Source organism: Biomphalaria glabrata, chromosome 1, assembly GCF_947242115.1.
Source record: "Biomphalaria glabrata chromosome 1, xgBioGlab47.1, whole genome shotgun sequence".
NCBI lineage: Eukaryota > Metazoa > Mollusca > Gastropoda > Planorbidae > Biomphalaria > Biomphalaria glabrata.
Genome location: NC_074711.1, coordinates 12,434,060 through 12,450,786, shown reverse-complemented (window position 1 = coordinate 12,450,786; position 16,727 = coordinate 12,434,060). Strand labels below are relative to the sequence as shown.

The following is a 16,727-nucleotide window of genomic DNA, read 5'->3' as shown; positions in this document are numbered from 1 at the left end:
TGCCAATTTTTGTTTTTCTTTTTTTCAGAACTTGAATTTGATTAGCTTAATAAAGATTGTTTTAGAAATAGTTTCAAACAAGACAGAAATTTAAAAAAATATATATTTCTAGGTGGCCCCCATCAATAATAATCCACATGGCTCATCTCTTTTGTGATATTCCTCTAACACTGGAAGAGCTCAAATTTGTTATTGAAAAAGTTTTGAGATTGTTTCCAGAGATAGAGCTTGCTGATCAACCTGCTGCTGTCTTTCAGCTATTGTTATTGTCTGCTAAGGTAAATACAAATTTAGGTTTTATGAACTAATCATTTTTTATGCCTGTTAATTTCATCAAAACAAGTATCAAAAAAGATGAAATCTAATTTTATAATTTGCAATAAAAAGATACAAAAAAATGTTCTTTTCAAATCTAGATTTATTTTTATTTTTGCCTCTTTACCTATTTCTTTCTTTTATGCTCTCCCTTTTTGTCAATTATTAATTACTCTAACTCAGTAGTAGTTCTACTTATTTTTCTTTATTTTATTTTTTTAATATTCTGAGCTTGCTATGGTCCTTCTTACGGTAAAAGATTTTTTAAAATTAATATCAAATGCTAATTTCAAAGAAGTCAAGAGTGTAAAATGACCAAGTTTGTTGTATCCTGTAGGAAAGACAACCCTCATTTGGGAACTTCAAAACATCTCTTTAAATAGATTTGAATTTTAAAAAATATGAATATTTTTCTGTCTTTTGAGTTTTGTATTTGTATATTATTTATACTTTGTTAAATGTGTAAAATGAAATAAATGACATAATTTAATCATTTGATAGGGTCACAAAAAACTTGTTCTAAAAGGTATCTGTCAGCATTACACTGCTCAGGATGACATCAATAGACCACATGGAGTTATGATCGACAGGTAGTGTAATACATTTATCTACTTCAAATTTCTAAGTTTTTGATACCGATAACTGTTTATTGATTCCTGTTTAGCTTGTTAACTAAATGATTGATTGACTTATCCTCATGAATGCATGAACATATCTTTTGTTTTTTGATAATAAATTTCTGTTTTGATAGTACAATAGGGGTCGTAATGGCTGAGAGGTGGAGCACTTGGCTTCCAAACTGAAGGGACTCTGGTTCGAATCACAGTGAAGACTGGATTTTTTAATTTTGTTTTTTTAGGGCACACCTGAGTCCTCTCAACTCTAATTAATATCTGACATTAGGAGAAAAGTCAAAGAGGTTGATTGTTGTGCTGGCCCCATGACATACTTGTAAACCTTATTTTTTGGCTTTGTAACTCATCTTTATATTTTTCATTTTGTATTATTTTTCAGTGAGGATCTTATTTCAAATAAAACTTGTCTAAAGACACTGCGGCAGATTGAAGGTACAGTGGTTTTACATATAATGCAAGCAATAGAGCAAGACCAGAAACTAGGATCAACACTTATTGACAACATGAAGGTTAAAGAATTCTTAATTGTCTAATTTTGTCATGTATATATTCATAATAATCCTAATGTAAAGCAATAGTATATGCTAATTGATGCCTTTAATTTTTTTTTTTTTCAAAACCAAAATTTAAATTTGTACCAGCTACTTTTCTTGCAAAACATTTATTTGGCTATTTTTCTACCTGGTTATAATTTTAACGTTGAATATTTTGCCAGGTTCTTCGTCAGTCCAATGCTTCAAAAGTGCTTTCTCCATTCAACTTAGCACTGCTTCTGTCTATTTCAGAGCTTCATTATTTTGAAGAGCAGGTATTTTTTTTTATAGATTTTCAATAGTTTAAATTGTTATTGTTTTTATCCCAAAAATTCTTATTGCTTATGTATGATTATTTCTGTTATTATCTGCCCCCGAAACAGGAATAGCAGCTATTAGTTTTGACTGGTCTGTCTATCCTTCCCATTTAGATAGGGTATTGAAAACCTGATATGATATTTTAAATCTTTCAAAGTTTTGATTTAATGGCTACTTTTTTTCTTTTCTGAAAACACAAAGTTTGATTTTTTAAATTAATTATGCAAGCAGTTATTTTATAAATATAAACCATTTTTACAACTATTCACTATTAAATAGTACAAAAAAACAACATGAAACTGTATTGATAATGGTTGTAGTATTTCAGTATATTCAAATACATTTATGCAATGTTTTTTTTTTTTTTTCAATAATGTTATGAAAAATATTAATTAATTATTTTCTGCCATACAAGCTACTTACTTTTTTAATAAAATGTTTACTTGAATATAATTTAAAACAACAATTAAAAAGCAGCATTTTATATTATACAAGTGAAGTACAATGTATGATACATAAAATACACTGACATTTAACCAAATGGAAAAATTTCTTCCTTGAATTACATCATTTAGATAATCATTCAATAACATCAGTTTCACATTGAACCATATCTTCACAACTATCAGTTCATTGAATATATATAAATATTAACAATGTAGGCTAATAATAGTAACATTAATAGATCTCCATATTCTGTTCTGTCATGTGGTCAATAGGACTAACAATACAATAAAATTGGCAACACTTTCAAAACTTACACATCTCTTCTTTTTGTATTGTGGAGATAGGGTTGTGGTTGATATTCAAGCTGAAAATATTGAAACCTTTCTGAATGGGCCACTTTGTTACATTTTTATAGGTTTATGAATTTATCAAAAGCACTGTCTTGAAATGTTTTCAAGATGAAGAAAGACAACGACAGTCTCTATGGGTTAGAGAATGCTTTCCAGCTGGCACTAAGACATTAGACCTTGTTCTTGAAACTGTTGAGCACAGGTAAATTAGTCGACATAGTCCACACTTCTTTCTTGTATCTGTGTTGTTATTTTTTTCTATCTGATGAAGACATTTTGAACCTAACATAGTGATGAATTTAAAAAAAAATTTAAGCTTTTAGCCACAAGACCCTATAGAATCAATATATATATAAGCAGAATTTCTATGTTAAATGTTGCATAATTTTCTTTTTTTTTTTTTTATATTGTCATTCACTATTTACATTTTCACCTCTTTTTTTTTTTTTTTTTCAAGAACTTTTTTTTCATGGTACCGGTTGTAAAAAAAATTTATATAGTCTATAAAAATTTTGATAGAGTATCTTTGATAATGGCAATAAATATCCAGAGCATTGTATAAATGTACAATATTAGTTTACATCATCTATAATATTTGTGTTGGGTCTGTTATTATTAACAATCCTTCCATTTAAGTTGAACACCCTCATGTGCTAGACAGACTCAATTAGATTAATCTTATTCAAATTCTGATAATCAAACCAAAGTTTTTATTATAAGATTTTAATGTTATCCTCTATTATTTTCCACATCCTTTTTAAATATTTAATTTGATAGATAGCCATCCATTTTTTTATTGCTTTAATACTTATTATTAAAATAAAAGCTTACAGCAAAGGAACTGTTTTTATTTTTTATATTTTTAAAACCTGCAAGAAAAGATTTTGTTTTAATTTTTTTTTTAAACTTTACAATTACCTTAGTATATATATTTTCTTAATATTTTTTTGTATGTCAAGATAGCTTTGAGTTTGTGATGTATGTGCAAAATTTTAATTAGGAAAAGTTTGATTGTTTATAATGTTAGCACCATGGTAACATGACATTATGTTTCAGTGTTCTTTATTGCTAGTTCTTGTGATTGGGATCAAGTCACACAAGGTCTGGTCAAACTGGGATTTAAATTGATTGATTCTTTCGGCCCTAAACCTGTGTTTGGAGTACTACCAGACAATGATTTAAAGCAAGACTCTTTATCTCCATCACAGCAGGCCTGCCAGCTGGGTCAAAGACTTTTATTGAAAACATTTAAGGCAAGCATTTTTATTTAACTTAAAAGTTCTCAGAATATAGACCCCTAAAAAAAAAGAATTATAATTTGGGTATTAAAGTTTAAAAAATGTAACATTTATATTTTAAAAATTTGAAATTAAAATCTATTGTTGTTAGTTTTGTAACTTGTTGTTTTGTTATTTATTCATAAGGTTCATCATGTCTTTAGAGATGATATTCTCAACACTCTTTTTGGTGAACTTATGAAACCAACATCACCAGTCACACAATATCTTGGTAAAACACTTATTGCTTTACTCATTACTTATGTTACTATTCATTGATTACTTACTAATGATAGTCATTAAGTGGTTAATGTTAAGCAGTGCTATAACCTTGTCTTGCTAGAAGTAACAAAAGATTCCATTTTAAGACATAGCAGGCTATGGTCTGATGATGTGACTATCTTTTACAAACATCCCAAACAAAAACAGAGCTTGGTCCCTAGTACTCATCAAAGCTCAGTTACAGGGAATCCTAACAATTTCATAACAAAAAAATCTCAATATTCAACAGAATTTGTTGGTTAGCAAAGTGCTATAGCTATCCAATATGATAAGTTTCGATAAAAAAAAAATAAAGTGAACTTTTGCCTTTTTCTTAGAGTTAAAAATGTTAATCTTTGAAATTAATAGATTTCATGTCCTAACACATACATTTTTTCCCTTGTGCACCTTGTTATGCTTAGTCAAACTTGTCATGGTTGTATTTTTTTAAATCTTCGCTCATTTGGCAGGGCCCTGACAGTTATTAGTTAAAATAAACAGGTAACTAAAACAAAGTAATTTAGAGCTGTCAACAAGTGATATTTTTGATGAGATGATATGAGCAATCTTTAATGAATAGCAATTAACGAAGGAAAATTATATTATATCTTAAGTATTCATTCAAAGATACACACATTAATAAAACTAATAGCGTAACTCTGCGTAACATGAAGGCGCTACAATGGTATAGATAAAATATTGGGCACACTGTCCACAACTAGTAAGGCCTATGCAAAGCCTACAGAGCATCTCTACACAGTGGTCTACACCCAGATCAAGCCTGACAAAGTCCAAAGCCTGAGCCCATACAAAAGACAAATATGAACTCCTTATAATCACCACTTCACAGAAACTCTAATGGCAAACCAATAATGAGCAACTACATAAAGATAAAGTATAAATATCATTAGACGTAGGTATAGACATTAGCCTCAATAATGGGGAACAACAAAAAGGCAACAAAAAGAAACAGTAAGGCAAAAGCATAATAAACAATGACTGAAGTGTCCTTTGGTAACAGAGACTTCCTTTGCCCAATGTGTCAATAAAATACCCAATGAAACTTTCTTCATCTGCACACGACATCTTAATATATTTTTTTTGTCTTGGCTTTCTACTCTTCTAATTAGTTAGTGACATATTATTCTTTTTTTGTTAGTTCACATGGTAATTTTTATACACAGAATCTAATCCCCTACTACAGCAATTAACAAATATAAAAACCTTTTAAGAATCTTCATATGTCAATATTCATGTTTTCTTACAGAGTTATTGTCAGACATAGTCACATCATCACCACAACTTCTTCTTGAATCTACCAACAAAGTTTGCATTTTGTTTGAGAAGCTAGATACAATGAATCCCAAATCTGCAGAAAGACTACTCTCAGCCTTACAACCGCTGCTAAAGCTTAGCCCATTCTTAAAAGATACGCTTATTTTAAACCTGAGAAAAGCCATGTTTTCAAGGTAAACATTTTATGACTTTATTTATAAGCTATTCATTTTAGCCTCCTACTCCACCATAACCCCAACCCATGGATATTGTATTTCTGTTCTTTTCCATCTATGTTAATCTCTAAAAAAAACAACTAACTAAAATGCTATTAATAAGATGATACACAAACTGATAGACAGCCTCAGTCATACTCTCACATTATATCAAGACGCTCATTCACAACAGAGACTTGAACTAATGTGAGACCATTAAAAACATTAACAGATTTTATTGAGTGGAAATGGCGATCTTTGTCAACTTTTTTTGAAATCTTTCTTTAGAATAAGCTCCTTAAAATGTAGGGGAATCCCATACATAGCAATCTTTTAGAGGTATGCTGTGTACAGATTACAGAAAAAGTGATAAACATAACATTTTTAAAACCATATAAAACATTTTCACTTTTTTAGCTCTGTAGAGTCCAATCAAAATGTAATCAAAGAGCAGAATAACCTTTTTGGGTTTGAACCCGGGACCATCGATAAATCTGAATGACAGTCCAGCGCGCAAACCGCACGACCAGGCAGCCATCCTTTATATGTACATGTGAAATAAACTTGTTTGATGTTTCAATTTAGATTTATAAGAAATATTTTCCATCTATTGTTTTTTTAGATTAGTATACATGGCTCTTTATTTAGTTTTAGATCAACATTAAAGCTTATCTTAATTTATTTAGTATGTTCTTATCTTTGATTCAAAGACCTTTAGATTCACGCAAGATAGGTGCATTAGGATTTCTCATGATTTTGAAACATTTTCGTGTCGTTGGAGCACTTCCATCTAGTCAGATAAGTCAGCCAATCTCATTGAGTCAAGTAATTCATTCTTAATGCATTTATTTTATAGTTTAAGTTTTATTTTATAAATAAAGGTTTCTTTTTTGTATTATTATCTAATTGGTTCTCAACAAAAAAATATTTTGTTTATTCATTAGCTGACTCTAATTTATTGTCAATTATGTTGAAATTGTTAGATACAGGCAGATGTCCATTCAAGTTATAGCCCTGCCAGCAATGAAGCATTGTGTTTGGAGATCATTGGTAACCTCTCCAGATGTTTGACTCAACATGCGGATGTTCGGTTAAATATATACCAGGTTAGTAGTGTCTTTAAATAAACAAATAGGCACTCTCTCTTTGCTTAGGAATTATACACAACTTTTTAAAATGGGAAATAGGAGATATCATTCTCATTATTGGTTGAGTTGTAAGCATTTCATTTTAGCTTTTCAATTAGCTGTTTATGCTTAATGGTATTGTTTTAATTTGTACAATTTTGTGTGTACTACAGCTTACAATTGTTTGCAATGATGGGCAATGGAAAATACTTTCTTATGTTTTTTTTTAACATTTTGTGAAATTGTTGTTGCTCTGTCAGAGGAATTAAGATTTACCAATCTAGCTTTCTTCTTCTTTCTTTTAAAAAAAAACAATCTTTATTGACCAAATAATTAAATAATGTTTCTCTTTTAAAATAAATTTTTCTAATTAATACTTTTTTTAACTAGTAAACAAACAAAAAAATGTCCTTACTAATTTTGTTGATCAACTATATTTTTTTTACTTCAAACTTGAAATATTCACTTTTAAGATTTATATCATAATTGACAATTTAGGGTCTGTGTGAAGTTCTGCATAGGAATTCTGAGTTGATGAATCCAGTACTGGACTTGTTGTTTTTTCAGGTAAAGTTAATGTCAGTGCATTTGTATAATGATATTTCTATCCTATGAAGCAATGAGAGACTTAACTGTTCCTCACATAATGCTATGTAGGTTTGAAAGACAAAAAGAGAAGCTCTGCCAATAAAACTTGATATTTAACTAGCATGAACACAGAAAGTAAAATAAGAATATTTTTTGACTCAACTGAATCTCTTTAAATTAATTAGCTTTTTTTTATAAACAATATACATAAAAAATCAACTAAAAACATTCTTGAGTGCATTTTAAAATGTATTATTCAGCTGAAGAAATATTATGAATTCAATGAAGATGTAAAGCCACCACTACGATTAGAACCCTGCATTATTACCCATGGAGACAAAGTTTATTTAGCAGAGCCTTTGGTGAGTTAAAGTATCACAAATCTTAGTATGTAACAGCACTTATGTCTAAAGCTTTATACATAATAATAAAAATATGCATTGCTATTGCGTATTAGTGAATATTCATGTTAACCTTAGCTAAAAAGAACCTTTTGGAACATTTTTAATTATACTTTTATTTAGTGAGTCTTAGGCAGTGCCCACTACTCCAATGGTATTTGTGATAAGTGTAACTGTCGCTTGCTGCTCTTAAAAACACAGCTTTGATCAAGTTAAAGCCATAATATAACATTCCTAGCATCCATCAGGATATTTAGACATTCCAGTAAGCAGACCATGTCCTACAAAGTAATTAGGTTTCTTTCATTGATGCAAAATTTCTTGTTTTGATGTTTTTGCAGTCATCATAAGGAAATTATTTTGAACAAAATGAAATTAAATTATTGCATTCTGTTGATTACAGGCCCATTTGGTTGGCTGTGCTCAACAATGCCTTAGAAAGTCTCAGGACATCCAGAGCCAAAAGAAGTCAACTGAAACTGAAGATGATGACCAAGATGGCTGTGAGGAGACATTCCAGAAACTTCAAAACTTGTTAGTTACTTTGACTAAGAGAGTTATTGAAGCAGAAATGGAAGATTTTGAATTGGTCAGTTGTGGTGGAATAGGCCTCTTCACTTAACAAAAATCAATGTTTATAAAGCAGGCTTCTTTACAGAACGTTTTCAGTAAAGGTGCCTTTGCTCCATAATGGGCATATAACCTTACAAATAACCATGTTCTGCTGGAGATCAATGTGGGCAGTAGGGAAGAAATACTTACCATTTGACTGCTGCACTTGGTCAGATATTTATCACGCATGGGGGATGACCACATGCCAAAGGTGATCTTTCTTATGCGAGCTTAAAGGAGGACAGCTGTGCCCCCCCCCACACACACACACATACACACAAATTTGAGGCCTAAAGAAAAGCCCTTATTATAGAAGACTGGTGCAGAAGATGTCCAAAAAAAAAAAAGACTTAAATAGACTCCTTACAGTTTTGTCTGCATCAGATGTGGGAAAATATGCAGGTTGCAACTGGATTTGCATACTCATGTGAAACACTGCACTCATTTTTAATCTTTGGAATCAAAGACATTGCCATTATAATAATGACTTGTTTATTGCTATCTGTAAGTTGGACAATTATCATTGCTGGAAAACTTGTTTCTTTTCTCCATCTCTGATGTTAAAATTCTGTTCTAGTCATTTACCATCCTGGACTATTCTCAGGCCTGGATTATTTGGGCATATCATTTTGAAGACTCTTAAAGAGCATATGCAAATAGCAGATGAGCTTTCCATGCATATTTTTTGTGAAATAGAGGTAGTTTGAAATATCTAATCAAGTGGTAAAGGGTTAAAAAAAGAGATATGACAATCTATCTACACAAAGTATGAAGAATGATCTTTGCTTTGAAACTTGTCTTTTGAGTGGGTACATCAAAAAAGTATAAGAGATGTCAAATAAAAATTGCCACATTATTTTCTTTCAATAAAACAATTTGTTTTTCTTTAGGATTGGATTGGATGATAAAAATGTTTAATTAAATTACATTGCAAACTATAGAAATATTTTAGCACAGTTTGAAGATCTGCAAAAATATTATAACCTACTCAAGAGTTTCATATTCAATATTAATGCTTTTTTTTTTCCCTATAAACAGAATGTTACTTGTATAGATAACATTGTTGAACTGTAATAGAAATCACTTTTAGATCTACATTTACTATGAACAAATAATTTAGAAATGTAATCGTGACTTGCATTATTATAAGCAATAGTAATAATTAAATAGCATTGAATTATGTAGAGTAAGAAGATTTTCATTGGTTTTCTGAAAATAAATGGTCTAGAAATATGATATCCAATCACACATTTTCCGTTATCTACTAAAGGATATTGAACTTTAAAAAAAAATAATTTATGTCTGTTTTTTTAGGACAAGAGTGCTGATTTTTCACTAGCCACAGGTGTAGGTGTTAAAAATAATATCAATGCAATATTGCTTTTAGGACTTTATGAAGTTTTAATGGAATTTACCTTTGAAATGGGAAAATACAGGTGAGAGACTGTTCAGAAATAAGAAATGAAAATGATATTTCTACTTTTCTATTTTTATTTTTCAAAAAATAGTATTCTAGTTTTGCAATCTTGTATTTAATGAGCTTGTCTGTGTAACAGCATTGAAAGTTGCAAGGAAGTGCTTCAGCTTTTCACCAAGCATGTTCAACTTAGTACAGTAGTGAAAGAAAAGTCTGCAGCATCTTCTGGCAAGAAAAACAAAACTTCCACAACCAAAACACCAAACAGTCTTATAGCTTTAAAAGCAGTGGAGAAGTTTCTCACTGTAATTATATGGTAAACTTTTACATTAGTTCTTATTTTATTTTTAGAATCTGATAATGATCAAGTACTATTAATCTGATAATGATCAGCATTTCATGAAAAATAATTTTTAGAAGTCTCATTGAACTAGATCATAAGGGCGCATTTTGATGTTTGCCAGTTGACATGAAAACTTCAGAAAAACATTTTGTTCATGCATCTTGTGTTTACACTCTATATTGTCAATGACTTTATAATAGAACATTAATTAAATCTTCCTCCCAGTAGGCTTTGTTGTACACATGTACTTGAAACAATGAAATGCAAATTTTTTTTTTAATGAACAACTTTTCTTAAATATTTGAAATTCTGTAACATCATTGTAAATCACACTTATTCTAAATACATTATGTTATTACAGTGATGAGAGACCAGAACTGGAAGAAAATGGAATAGATCAGCTGATACAGAACAAAGATTTCCTGACCTATATATTAAGTATTGCTGTTCAAAAGCTAGGCCAAGTGGCAAGTAAGGGAACATGTGAGGGAGAAACTCAAAGCAAAGAAAAACTTTTAAAAGTGTGTTTTAATATTGGAAGGTGCGTTACTTTAACATTTTTTTTTAGAAACAGTGGTCCTTTTTTAAACAATTATATGTAGATGTTAATATTAATTTGACTAATGTCATTAAATAGTAAGACTTTTGCATTGCACAAATATGTTTGGATTTTTCAGACTACTTTACATCAGTTATATTGATAACCAACAAAAAGGAGATAGCACAGATCAAAAAGACAGAAAATTAAACAGCCAAATATTAGAAGGATTGAACTTGGTTATTGAAATGGCTTGTAAAAATGGGCAGAATGCAGTTCTTCAGTGTTTGTCAAGTTTAGGTGATTTAGTGTTGTTTTTTTAATTATTGATAAATAAAATAGAAATTACACTTGATTATGAATATTAAAAACAATGAAGCATTTTGTAATAATTTATGATCTATGTTATAATTTATAAGCTTTTGTTAAGTTCAGTTCATTGTGACATTTGTTTCCCTTTGTGTAGAGAAGGAAACAGAAATGAAAGAACGTTTAAGGACATCACAAAAAAATGAAAAGATTCACAATCACATTAAGAAGTTTCAGGTATTTAACATTAATGGTACAAATGTTATTCTTATGGTTTTAAGATAGATAAAATACTTGCTAACATTAGAGATAAGTCCATGGATGCTCAAAACATGCAAATTTATTAAAATTCAATTTTGAATATATATGAAAGTAATTTTTTTCACAAGGCCAATATCAACTCACTCTGTCTGGTAAAATGTTTGTACTCATTATTTCTCCCACACCCAATCTCAGATCAAGTTGAAATTTCGCACAATTATTTCTAGTACCTGACAAACCAAGAATCAATAAAAAAAGAAGCAATTAGTTAAATAACTATTGGTAATTATTTTGTTTGGTATTGAACAAGCGAAAGAAATCATACTTGACATGTGGTGGTATAAGTTGAATTAGTCCCCTTTGAGGAGGCTTGAACCCTGAGTGAACAAGTTGTATCTTTTTAAATGCATTTAAAGAAGCGATCACAAAAAATTTCACCCAGATACTCCTTTTTCTCCTCCTTTTTTAACTGGTCCAGACAAGTGATGGGATCATAATGCATTGAGAGAAATAAAGCATGAAATTATGCTAAGCAAAAACAATTAGTACAAAGATTTCTAGATCTATTATAAATGTAATCACATGACTGATCGAAACTAATTGATACAATTGCACTTAATATAAGCTTTGTTGGTTGTTTTTTTTAAGTATTTTTTATGTATTCTTGTTTCATTGTGATATTGTAAAATGTATCAAAATTGAGTTCAGAGTTCAGGCTTAGGGTCTAGAAAGAATGAAAGTTACTGAAAATATAAAAGCAATTTTTTTATCACAGAAAAAAACAGAGTAAGCGTGTAAGCAGTAAGAGTACCAAACATAATAGACAGAATTAACTTAGAAGTGAAAGATTTAGGAGGAGATATAACCGATACCACAAATCTTCATACAGTAATATGCCATGTATTGTTAAAACAACTTCTAACTGCTTTAATTTCATTTAATATATTCAGTTATTTTACCATTACATTTTTTTTCAACATTTAGAGATTGGTGGTCACTATTTTAAATGAAAATAAAGACTCACAGAACCTGAAGGAGGTCTTCACATTATTCTCTATCATTGCTCATTTAGTTCATCATCTGCCAAGTCATGGGGAGGAATACCAACAGACATTTAACTGGCTTCAAAAAGTTGCTACTGAACACCCCATAGGTTAGTATATGATTATATTGTGTCAGTTACTGAATACCTGACTGGTTAATACTTGACTGTATATTATCCTTATTATTATATAGCTGGTAATTACCAGCTTGTAGATTAAAATCAAAGTCTTAAGGTAACTTTTGTGTGTGTGTTCCTATTTAGATGATGCAGCTACCTGTCGTCATTTAATTTCTTTAATGTTGCAACTCTCCAAACAGACTAAGTCTTTACCACAAATATTGTTAAGTCTTTGTCAAGATATTCACAGTCAATTAGGGGATATTGATCAGGTGAGTTACTGTTATTTCACACAATCGTTAAATAATCTCCTCTAGATATATCTACAAATAATTTTTATTTACTTTATTGCTTATTAGGTATGTCAAGAAACCCAATACTTTTCAATTTCTGTTTTCTTTGCTAATAGAATCCTGAGCCAAAACCTTTTTGTTTTAGTCCTTTTTTTTTTTTTCAGTTAGTTCTTTTTTTAGTCCAAGTTGTTTTAATATTTGAATAATTTAACTTTTTAGAATTGAGCTCCTGTGGTAATTTATACAAGGACTTTGTTTTTAAGGATTGTGAAGTTGAACAGAATACTCATTTCGCAGTAACTAAAGCCAACATTTGTCCCATCTCTGGCATACTGACTTTGACCTTGACATATCTGGAAGCTGATTTAGATGACATTGACAGTGTTATTAAATGTCACAAGGCAAATATGTTGGCTGCTAACACCTGTGTAGAGGAAGGTAAAATAAACTGATTTTTAAAACATTAGCCTGTAGATATATATTTTTTTAAATTATAATCTTGATTATTAATTAATATTATCTTTTTAATCGTTCAAATGGTAAGGCCTATAGGCTTGTGAAACAGAGGTTGGAATTCACAAGTTAGAAGTCAATGACTTACTAGAATGCAAAAAAAAAAAAAAAGATTTAACACTTTTTACTGACCAAAAAAAATTTCATAAAAGTATATTATTAAATTGATTGTTAATAAATAGATAAAAGACATACATATATGTCAAGTTCATGTTTTCTTAGCCCACATCATGTATCTAAGTAAATGTGTTCATAATATCTTGTCATTATTTCTGTGGGCTTATTACTTCCGTACCAAATGAGTCTCTAAATATTTTTTTTTTAAAATGCAGAAACAGCAACCCAAGTTGAAACAATGGACAGATCTATCTGCATTAGACTTGGGCTGTTAATCAACAGTTTCATTGAGCTGACACACTCTGCAGTGACTACCAGCCCATGTATACATGCCATGTTAAAGACTGTGACAAAACTCTTCAATGTTCTCACTTCACTTACCAAACATGTGAGTCATTGAGGCCAGCATGAATTTGTTCTGCATGTTTTCAGAACTTACTGTCATACACACACACTGACACATTTAAGATCTTACAACATACAGGATGTTCATTTATGGAATTTTATTATTTTTTTTTTAAATTGTGCTTTTATTTGAATAAACAAGATTAGCCTCACAACATGTTTTGTGATCTCATTATAAGCAACTATGCACAAGTTTGATTGATAAAATGTATGAAATATTGACATATCAAAGATACTTTTGTTTTGTTTTTTTAAGTTATGATGATATATCTCTTAAATATATCAGTGCTTAAAGACTCATTATTTATTTCTTGCCAGTATATTAGCTTGTATACCAACAAAGCCGGCCATCTTGGTAGTAGGTTTGAAAAATTAGTTCGACTTGTGAGCCAGCAACTTACACCCCAGACTTACAACATGATCATCTATGTCCAGGTGAGTTACTTAAATACTGACCATATGGCCACAAGATAGAACACTTGGCACATGCACTTCAGTCAAACTTAACATAATAGTAAGACTTCAATTTGTAGTTTAATTTTTGATGTCTATAATTCAATGTGGTCAGTGACATAGAACGTTTTTGAGCTTGACAAAAATCCAAAGGCAAACAGTTGTATACAAATTTTACAGTAAAAAGTTATTGATGTTCAATATGTTATGTTCAAAATCTCAGTGGAAATAGACAGCTTTTTTGCCTAGAAGAAAATTAGTGCGAAAATGTGTGTTTATTGTGGGAAATATTTTTTAGCATTTATTCTATAACCTTTCATCAAGAGGCATAACCAGGTCCTTCTTTTATCAGAAATATCCAAATTGAAAATTTTCTTAGTAGTAGATAAATTCATGTAATATGTTTTAGAGATAGTAAATTAATTAATTCATTTATGGTATGTATAGTAAATTCATCCATTTATGGTATATGAGGACCAATTTTGTTATTCATGTGGGCTGTTTGGCACTGACACTGACTGTGCTAGCAGTGCATGTGGCTTACAATGCCTCTTAATCAGGCTTCATTCTAAGTAAGGGAGAGATTGGGGATAAATAAGATAAGTGCTTCATCAGCTTTTTTTTTTGTTTCATTTCTGCTACAGGGCATCAGTTGCTTTTTTACTGAGTCATGGGCCAGATAGCTGAAGTATTTTTAAGGCCTACATGTCAGAAGCTGTATAAACTTTTGTAATATTGCAGATTGTTAGACTCACTTCACTAATTCTCCTATCAGGAAGGTGATTTTAAAAAATACAAAATTTGAACCTGTTATAACTTACAATGCACTTCATGTCAAAACAACCTGCAATCAATTTTCTCAAATGTTTGTTTTAATATAAAAAATGCAAAATGATACATTTTTTTAAATCACTGCCTTGCAATTGTAGATCTGTGTGAAACTGAGCTAGCTGAATATCTTCTTTTAATGGAGGTTGAAAAAATTAACTTTTGATAGAAACAAATTGATTTTTTTCCAAGTATAAAATGGCTGTATGACGGCGTGTGTCAATGTCCCGACAAAAAGTTTTGGTCAAAATAAATAAAAATTTTCAGTGAAGTGTAGCACATGTATTTTCTACAACTAATGGATACAATTACAAATATTTTTTTTAAATGCTTACGTAAGGGGTGTCCCTACCTGTTTAATGGTTGAAAATAAAACAAAGGGCTATAGAAATCCATTCCTGAAAGTGTGTGAATTATAATGTGAACTTTGAAGGATGAAAAAAAAAAATCGTATTATCTAGTTTTAAATCATGTTGAAAACTGCTTTGGAAAAAGTTCACTTTTGCCAACTTATATATTGTTCTTTGGACATTACATTATTATACTCATGTTATTTTCCTACCTGTTGTTTGAAGTCATAGATATTTTCTAATATGTGAAATAATTTTTGATTACATACTTGCTTTCTTTTCTAAAACACTTTTTTTGTGTTTTATTTGTATGGAACATAAGCTTTCATTTATATGTACATTGATACAAAAATTATAATTAATTTGTATGTTACAGCTTTTAGAATCAGATGTCTCTGAAGAGAGTGAGAAAAAAGGAAAGAAAAAAAATACAGCACATCAGAAAGGAATAGTTAAGTGACTTGTTACTCATTTAAAATTGTTGCATTAGTGAAATCCCCTTTGAAAACATTTCTAAATTAACGTTGGTTTGTAGTTGTAAGATGATAGTGTTCTTGTTCTCAAATCTTGAGTTTGTAATTCTTTGAACACAAATTTGGTTTCATCTATTAGATAAAAGCCATGAAACAAGGGAAAATGGTACCCAGTCTCATTTGCACTATAGAACTACTGGAAAAATTCTTAATTCAACTGAGCAAAAAGTCTAAGGTATAGTTCTTAAAGAAATATCTTTATAATCTACATCTTGTATTGTCTCCAACTTTTGAGTTTAATCAAATCATTAGATCTACCTATACACTTAGATTACTACAGTAATTCACTGTTTATAAAGAATTAGCTTATAGCTAATGTATCAAAACATAAACATTCATATTGCATCTATGTTTGTTTATACCTTGTTTTTTTACTACTATGCTTTTGCAAAAGAAAAGACATTTAATAATAAATGCTTAATCTGAGAATTACATTTCTTATATTGTCAGGTCAATTTAGCAGAGAATTTTAAAAGATCAACATCTCGAGATTTTCGCATCAATACAGAAACTGTGCATACAGCAGTTGAGCAGGGAATTTCTGATGACAGTGAAACTGAGGAAAATAATTCTAAAGAGCCAGAGGAAAATGAGGTTCAGGTCAGTTCTTGTTTTAAGTAGTTTGGAAATAGCCCTGTAAAATTTTTTTTTTACTCCCTTGAAGATTATATTGTAATTTACTTCATATTTGGTTGGGGAAAAGTAAAGGCGGTTGGTCGTTATGCTGGCCACGACACCCTCGTTAACCACAGAAACAGATGACCTTTTTACATCATCTGCCCTATAGACCACAAGGTCTGAAAGGGGAACTTTTTTTTTTAAATTCCTATTTGCAATGTATTTCTTTGCAC

General features: G+C 30.1%; 1 protein-coding gene across 5 annotated transcripts in view; it reads left to right on the top strand.

Moving 5' to 3' along the window:
* The window catches only part of LOC106053826 (Fanconi anemia group I protein-like), a 32,545-nt gene that overhangs the window by 3,393 nt on the left and 12,425 nt on the right, over positions 1 to 16,727 (top strand). For 4 of the 5 annotated variants that reach the window (XM_056022531.1, XM_056022536.1, XM_056022526.1 and 1 more), the window contains exons 7-32: positions 113 to 278; positions 817 to 905; positions 1,330 to 1,459; positions 1,666 to 1,758; positions 2,664 to 2,800; positions 3,671 to 3,851; positions 4,023 to 4,107; positions 5,404 to 5,605; positions 6,337 to 6,451; positions 6,610 to 6,732; positions 7,252 to 7,320; positions 7,602 to 7,703; positions 8,146 to 8,331; positions 9,669 to 9,790; positions 9,911 to 10,087; positions 10,476 to 10,655; positions 10,792 to 10,952; positions 11,119 to 11,198; positions 12,207 to 12,375; positions 12,529 to 12,656; positions 12,941 to 13,115; positions 13,523 to 13,695; positions 14,031 to 14,147; positions 15,720 to 15,794; positions 15,956 to 16,051; positions 16,327 to 16,476. In XM_056022531.1, coding sequence (XP_055878506.1) covers positions 113 to 278; positions 817 to 905; positions 1,330 to 1,459; positions 1,666 to 1,758; positions 2,664 to 2,800; positions 3,671 to 3,851; positions 4,023 to 4,107; positions 5,404 to 5,605; positions 6,337 to 6,451; positions 6,610 to 6,732; positions 7,252 to 7,320; positions 7,602 to 7,703; positions 8,146 to 8,331; positions 9,669 to 9,790; positions 9,911 to 10,087; positions 10,476 to 10,655; positions 10,792 to 10,952; positions 11,119 to 11,198; positions 12,207 to 12,375; positions 12,529 to 12,656; positions 12,941 to 13,115; positions 13,523 to 13,695; positions 14,031 to 14,147; positions 15,720 to 15,794; positions 15,956 to 16,051; positions 16,327 to 16,476 — 3,481 coding nt within the window. The remainder of the gene's footprint in view (positions 1 to 112; positions 279 to 816; positions 906 to 1,329; positions 1,460 to 1,665; positions 1,759 to 2,663; positions 2,801 to 3,670; positions 3,852 to 4,022; positions 4,108 to 5,403; positions 5,606 to 6,336; positions 6,452 to 6,609; positions 6,733 to 7,251; positions 7,321 to 7,601; positions 7,704 to 8,145; positions 8,332 to 9,668; positions 9,791 to 9,910; positions 10,088 to 10,475; positions 10,656 to 10,791; positions 10,953 to 11,118; positions 11,199 to 12,206; positions 12,376 to 12,528; positions 12,657 to 12,940; positions 13,116 to 13,522; positions 13,696 to 14,030; positions 14,148 to 15,719; positions 15,795 to 15,955; positions 16,052 to 16,326; positions 16,477 to 16,727) is intronic. The other variant, XM_056022546.1, reaches the window with a different exon arrangement.